The 7,364-nt window shown below is 37.3% G+C and overlaps 1 protein-coding gene across 1 annotated transcript in view; it reads right to left on the bottom strand.

The window, feature by feature from the left end:
- Positions 1-381: 381 nt before the first annotated feature.
- Positions 382-7,364, bottom strand: part of GAPVD1 (GTPase activating protein and VPS9 domains 1) — a 76,552-nt gene continuing 69,569 nt past the window's right edge. Inside the window, 1 exon segment of the mRNA XM_006834766.1 lies at positions 382-1,109. Within this exon segment, the coding sequence (XP_006834829.1) occupies positions 969-1,109 (141 nt within the window). The 3' untranslated portion in view covers positions 382-968.

The following is a 7,364-nucleotide window of genomic DNA, read 5'->3' as shown; positions in this document are numbered from 1 at the left end:
AAAATATATTACAATTAAAGGTTTGTAAGGAGCTCTGTTTGGGGTTTCCACAGTATATTTGTATTTCAGATGAGAAGTACCACAGTAAAGTACTGGTTTTCTACTGTTCCTTTAACATAACATAAGCTGATGAAGAGTCTATCACCTACGTGCAGGCCCAAAAACTTCCACGGTGAGAAATGTCTGAATGACTTATTAAGTGATTTTTATACTTCTCATCAAAGGCAGCCCTGTGTATCTAACTCCACACCTGGAAAGTTCGAGAAACTGTATTACACTTTAATAAATACGTGTGTGTAATTTTTTTGTTGTTTGCTCTTAAGCTCAGCTTAACTTTGTCGAGGAAATCATTTCACAAGAAGGTATGTTACACCCTACTACCAGCAATATTCCTTATTTACTAGAATCTGAAGATATCCTTATTACATCAAATATAAATATATGTTCTATTTACACTTCCTTCTTAGCTTTTCTATTTAGGGGAGTATATTTATAGATAATGCCACTAATGTCACCATTATTACAATACTCAGTGCAACTGGCATTTTTCTTCCATTAGATGCAAACAAATCAGACAGCATCTTAAGAGGTGAGGTGTACTGCTCCTCTTCTTTTTTTCAAAGAAAAAAAAGAACATTTGTATCCATGGATGGAGATCTAGGAATATTCTAAGAGATTTTTGTTTTCAATATTTCAAAATACTTGAAAAATGTGGTCCCTTTTTGCAGTGCAATTCTCTACTAGGGGACAAAAAAATAACAAAATATGTGACTCTAAAAGGAAAAGAGCCCAAAGAAAACCTGCTTGTTAGTTCATTAATCTGTTTAGTAAAGATCTGTTTTAAAATGTCTGAGTACTATACAATATTATACAAAAGCAATCTTCAGCCTTCAAAGCAGCTGGTAAATTTTCTCAGAGATCTGTTTGCCCAATTAACAGTCTGCTGGCTCTGTGGGCCTTGGTCATGGTCACTTCCGGTCATCAATGGTTTTAATGAATTCCACTGCTGCTGTAAACTGCATCCACCAATATGATTCTTCTCCAGACAGACAGCTGGCATAAAAGCTACTGATATACTGAACAGTGGACAGCAAACAGGGTGGGTTTGCCTAGAGAAGTGAAAATCAAAAAAGATTCAATTACACATAATAGCTCTGTTAAAATCATTGAACTTTTCTTCAAATGCTTTTCTGTGAAAGATACACTAGTCCTTTAGAAAATCATCCCCCCAATTTTTTATGAAGAATTTGGAAACCTCTGCCACTCTAACTAACTACTACAGTATAATGGAAAAGCAATCCAAGTTTTATCCTAGCTGATCTATCCTTGCAAATCATGTAACTTCACTAGTCCTTAAGGAGGCTGGCATTAAAAACAGCTGACATAAAAGTTGCTGATGTACTACACAGTGGACAGCAAACAGGGGAGCAGCCAGTCCCTGCCTTTGCCAACCCCATTGTTGTTGTTGTTGTTGTTAAGTGCCGTCGAGTCGGTTCCGACCCATAGCGACCCTGTACAGGGTTTCCGAGGGTGTAAATCTTTACAGGAGTAGAAAGCCTCATCTTTCTCCCACGGAGCGGCTGGTAGTTTCGAACCGCTGACCTTAAGGTTCGCAGCCCGATTCGTAACCACTACGCTACCAGAGCTCCTTTGCCAACCCCATAGCCCCTGCTTTTGGAGGCATTTGAACCTGCCCCGGACTATGCTACAGAAACAGAAAACAGAGAACTGGGTTCACACTTCTGGTCTCTACTACATCCAACACTAGACAAATGGTAAGTGCCTGAAAATACAAAAACATACAATCATTAACTAAATATAAGTAAGATACAACAATGTCTTAGAGAAAACAATTCCAGCTTACACAAAGAAACAAGACAGAGTTCCTCAAACAAGTCACTGACTGCAGTCAGAAAACATAGCACTAGAAAAGGTATTGGAACTACTTGATTAGGAATTTTAAAAAATGCTAATTAGGCAACTTCAACAGATTGTAAGAAAGATCAAGAAAACTATAGATGAAATCAAGGAAAACAGACAAAACAATGGAAAAACTTGGGCAACACATAGACAAAATTGAAAAAAATGAGAACCTACAAAATTAACAAAACAGAAGGTCAACACTAAGACTTCAAAAATAGATTACATACTGAAAGGGCAAAGAAATAGAGAACTTAATCAACTGAACTTGAAGAAAAATCTCTAAATAATCATCCGCTAGAGGAACAATATGGACTCCTAGTGTGGCATTGTAGGATAAGCACTGGACTTCAGACCACAAGGTTGGCAGTTCAAACCCATCAGCTGCTCTTCAAAAACTCTATACAGGGTCACTATGAGTCAGAATCAACTCAACGGCACTTAACAACCAACAACAGAGAAACAGTAAGAAAAAAAATGAAAACATCCAAAGAATGCCTAAGTGGAGCACTATCAATAGGAATAATAAAAAGTTACCTACAAAAGAAAACCAATAAGACCCTACCCAGAGAAACAGCAGAGACGATGACCTTGAGAGATGGAGTGGCTGAAGACTCTAGACCCAGAGAGGGAGAGGGACTGTGTGCTTACTACCAAGAGACAGGCTTGTGGGGTATAAACCCTTTGGTTAGTTGATGATGTACGGAGGGGACTGTAACCATGACAATGAAATGATATATGATAGAATGAATGTAAAGCTAATGTTATCCCATGTAAACTATCACATAATTCACAATAAAACATTAAAAAAAAAAAAGAAACCCAATAAGACTAAGCTCTGATTTCTCAGCAGAAACCAAGACTGTTTGCTGGGAGGAGAAACCGAGCAGGGACAGGGAGGGAGACTGACTGGTGAATGGCCAGCATGAGCAGCTGTGAGCAGTGTGGCAACAGAAGGTGGCCTGGCAAAGCAGATTCATACTTTCCTGGTAACCAGAGGGGTGGCAAGCTCCCACTCTCATCCATCCCTAGTGTGGACACTGCTCTCCAGGCATTCAGACCATGTGGTTGGACTTGCTATGCTGCTTTGGTGCCTGGATTCAGGCTGGCTCAGCTCCACATGTATAGAATACCAATAGCCATCAGACTAGCACTGAAACAGTCACATTGCCCCCAGCAGCCCCGTGGTCCTAACAAACACCAAAACCAGTTCCATCAAGGGATCGAATTCCAGATTGAGTGCCCTGAACATAGATAACACATCGAGGACAACAGAAACTCCATGTAGGGCAAGAAACTTTGCTGTCACTTTCTTCCCACACCCATCTTATGAGCTCCACAGAGTTTTCTCTCTCCCAGGTGTAATAGTTGCACTGTTTTTTTGTTTTGGTTTTTAGGTCTTTTTTGTTTCCAGTTGTTGTTTCATTGTTTTGTTTTTGTTTCTTTTTCTTTCTCCTCTTTATATATTTTTAAAGTATTTGAACCACTCACACAAGAAAAAATATGGAGCCAGCCTAGGCAACCACCATCAGAGGAATGGCTGATGAAACCTAGTAAATACACAACGGAACGCGATGCAACACAGAACAATGATGTATCTTTTCCCTGTTGCTCCTTCTTTACTACTTTCTAATCTCTTTTCATCTTCCCTCTCCCTGGTCTAAGTTTTTCTTTTTCTTCCTTTTATGTGTTGTTATTTGTTATTTTTTTCTCTTCTGTAGATCCACACCAAAAAAAAAAAAAAAAATCCCTCTTTTGTCTTTATAGTTATGTATTTTTTTTCTGGTTACTGCCTGTTTTATTTCTTTTATTCTCTTTATTATTTTCTCTTTTCATTGTTGGTTCCTTGTTTATTCCACTTTTTTTTATTGTATGTAAGGGGGGGGAGAAGGAATTTTTCTTTCCCACCAGACAGTCAAAGCTACAAATAGACCCTCTGCCGCTCCACCCACTGGAAAAGAGTAAATACCAACTCTAACACCACCTGACCAATGACAGACAGCAGTCAACACCAGCCAAACCCACATTAAACTGAGGTGTACAAATGGAGTAGAAAACGGTATACATGTTTCCATTCTCTAAATACACCCACAGTAGACATTTGGTGAGAGCCCAAGAACACATCAACATATGATCATCAATTAAATACAAATGTAACAATCCCACAATGTCCCAGAGACAAGAGACAATTTTAGTTCACATTAAGAAACAAGACAGAATGACTCAAATAAATGACCAAGATGCACAGCCAGAAAACATTTCTGAGGAAGAAAAGGTAATGAAATTAACTGAAAACGAATTCAAAAGAATGATATTTAGGTGCCTTTAAAGGATTGGACAGAAAGATGGAGGAAAAGTAAGGAGAATACAGAAAAAAACTTTAGAAGAATTCAGGAAAACATTACAAGAACATACAGACAAAACAAACGTAAAAATCTGAGACAATACAAAACCTGCAATTAGAAATCCTGAAGATAAATAATACTAAAATTTTATAAATGGGAAATACATTGAAAGGACAAAGGAGTAGTTGCAAAGCAATGGGAACCCAAATTAGTGAGCCGGAAGATAAATCTCTCAATTATTAGTATGCTAGAAAAAAAAAATCGGAAGAATGAAAAGAAACCCAAAGAAACTCTGAGTTATGTGGCACACCATGAAAAGGAATAACTTACAGGTGATCAGAATTCCAGATTAGGAAGAGATAATAAATAGCACAGAGAAAAGTTATCAGAGTTGTTGGAAGAAAACTTCCTGAACATCATAAAAAATAAGATGAGCATGTAAGAAGCTGAACGGATCCAAAACAGGATAGATCCCAAAAGAAAATGACCAAGACATATATTCAAACTTTCCAAAACCAAAGAAAAGGAAAGAATCCTGAGAGCAGCTCAGGAAAAATGAAAAGTTACCTATAAAGGAGAACAAAAAAAAACTAAGCTCTGATTTCTCAGCACAAACTATGAAGGTAAGAAGGCAAAAATTGCCAACCAAGAATGATATACCCAGCAAAGCTGTCCCTCTAACATGAGAGTAAAATTGGGATGTTTCCTGATAAACACAAATTAAAGGAATTTGTAATGACCAAACAACTTTATAAGAAATTCCAAAAGATGTTCTTTGAACTGAGAACCAAAAACAGCAGACAACAACCTGAGATTACCATTTATGACATCACCCAGAACTCAATCCAGATACAGAAATAGTTAAAGTAAAACAAACCTACAAGACTGAAAATAAGGAACCAGAGATATCAATTTATAATGAAGTTATCTACAAAGGTAAAAGAGGGAGTAGTGGAAATAGGAAGTCAACTAGATTTCAAGGATAAAACAGACTGTTTTTAATAGGGAAAAAACAAATAAGTTATAGGGCAACCACAAAGAAAATTAACATATCTGCACATCAAAAATTAAAAGAGAGGAATATCAGAAAGATTTAGTAAACATTAATACAACAGAAATTAAAAGAAAACCCACAATAAAATAAACTCAGTGCAGAAAATTATGTGGAACAAAGTAATCAGTTGTTGTTGTTATGCGCCATAGAGTCTGTTCCAACTCATAGCGACCATGTACAGGGTTTCCAAGGCTATAAATCTTTACGGGAGCAGAAAGCCTCATCTTTCTTCTGCAGAACAGCTGGTAGTTTCAAACTGCCAACCTTCAGGTTCGCAGCCCAATTTGTAACTACTACGCTACCAGAGCTCCTTAGCACCACACACAAAAAAGGCAAATTGACAGCAATCAATGAACACCGATTGATAATCAAACTGAATGTAACAGGATTAAATGCACCAGACACAGAGATAGACAGAGCAGAATGGGTAAGAAAACAGGATCCTTCACTATACTGTCTATAAGAGGCACATCAAAAAAACAGAAACAACCAAAATACCCACCAAAAGAAGAATGATTAAACAAATTTTGGTATATACACAGAATGGAATACCATACAACATTGAAGAGTAATGCTGAGTAAAATCAGGGAGTCACAAAAAGGCAAATATTGTATGAGAACAACGTTGTAAATAGTTAAGAAAAAAAAAAGTTAAGAAAAGGCTTTCTTAATAAATGAAGCAAACTATATGATGGTTACGGGGGCGAGGAGGGAAAGCTATTCATGGGCTAGAGAGACAGGACTCCTAGTGTGGCGCTGGAGGATTAAGCACTGGACTTCAAACTACAAGCTCAGCAGTTCAAACCCACCAGCTGCTCTTCAGAAACCCTGTACAGGGTTATTATGAGTTGGAACCAACAACAGAGGATAGACACAAGTTAACATGGGTAACAGGGCAGGCAATATACAAGAGGGAAGTTAACAGAGGAAACGAGGTAGCAGACACTGAGAGAAATGCAATAGTTAAGTGAACAGAGGTAAATACTATTAATTCTTGGTACATGGAAGACTGCAATCATTGTAATAAAGCAAATTAAATGATCTGTTGAATGTAAAACTGAAGATCTGCTCTGTAAACCTTCACTCAATTTACAGGAAAAAGTTTTAAAAATGAGAAAAAAATATCCCTATCACCCTAAAAACTACACTAAGCCTTACTCCAAACTCTAGTCCAGTCACTGCCCCTAACGCCAATCCTAGTCCCAATCACAACCCTAACACTAAACAAAGTCCTAAACCTAGCGTAGACTGAGCCTAGTTCCAACCCTCACTTCTTACTCCTACCTACCACCACCCCTACAAAGTTAATAAAGTAGAATCTATTGGGGTATAGCGGGAGAAACATGATTAGATGGGTTCTACAAAGGAACTATCTAGATAGATCATGTGTGGAAGAAAGAGCAGCAGTCAAAGGGAGGAGCTGTGACAGCAGACCACAGACTTATCCTATAACTTGCTGACTCCAAGAGATCAGGTTGCAGAAATATTGCAAACATGAAGAACTAGTAAGATTATATGCCAAATACTTCTGACATTAAATTAAGAACTATTCTAAAACTAATCTTTGAGTCTACTGTTCTTTTCAATCAAGGACTGAGAACCAACAGATGGGCTAAACGGACTGAAATGTGTCACTTAGTGACTATGTGCACCCAAACTACAAGGTTTCCCCAAAAAATGTTTTAAATAAACCTTTTTTAATGATAAAGGCTTAATTTTAAAGTAAAAAAAGACAATACTACTTGCTATAATTACAAAATAAGAAACTTTAAAAAAAAAAAAAAAAGACTGGTAAAGTTGTTTATGTAACAAGAACTATGAAGAATTCAGCATGAAAGAATATATCCAAAGCATAATAAAAGCATTCATTCAATAATCATATACAGAGTTCCAATTATATCAAAATTATATCAATGAATAACAGATAAAGATGCCTGAATGGCTACAACGTGCCCAGTGAAGGAGGCTTCCTGCGGAGCCTCTGCAATACATAAGACTATAGGTGGAAGTCTGAACCACATCCAGATCTTCAGAGATGGGAAATT

Source organism: Chrysochloris asiatica, unplaced genomic scaffold (genome assembly GCF_000296735.1).
Source record: "Chrysochloris asiatica unplaced genomic scaffold, ChrAsi1.0 scaffold00014, whole genome shotgun sequence".
NCBI lineage: Eukaryota > Metazoa > Chordata > Mammalia > Afrosoricida > Chrysochloridae > Chrysochloris > Chrysochloris asiatica.
Note: the sequence above shows the minus strand (reverse complement) of the source record. Positions and strands in the feature narration are given on the sequence as shown.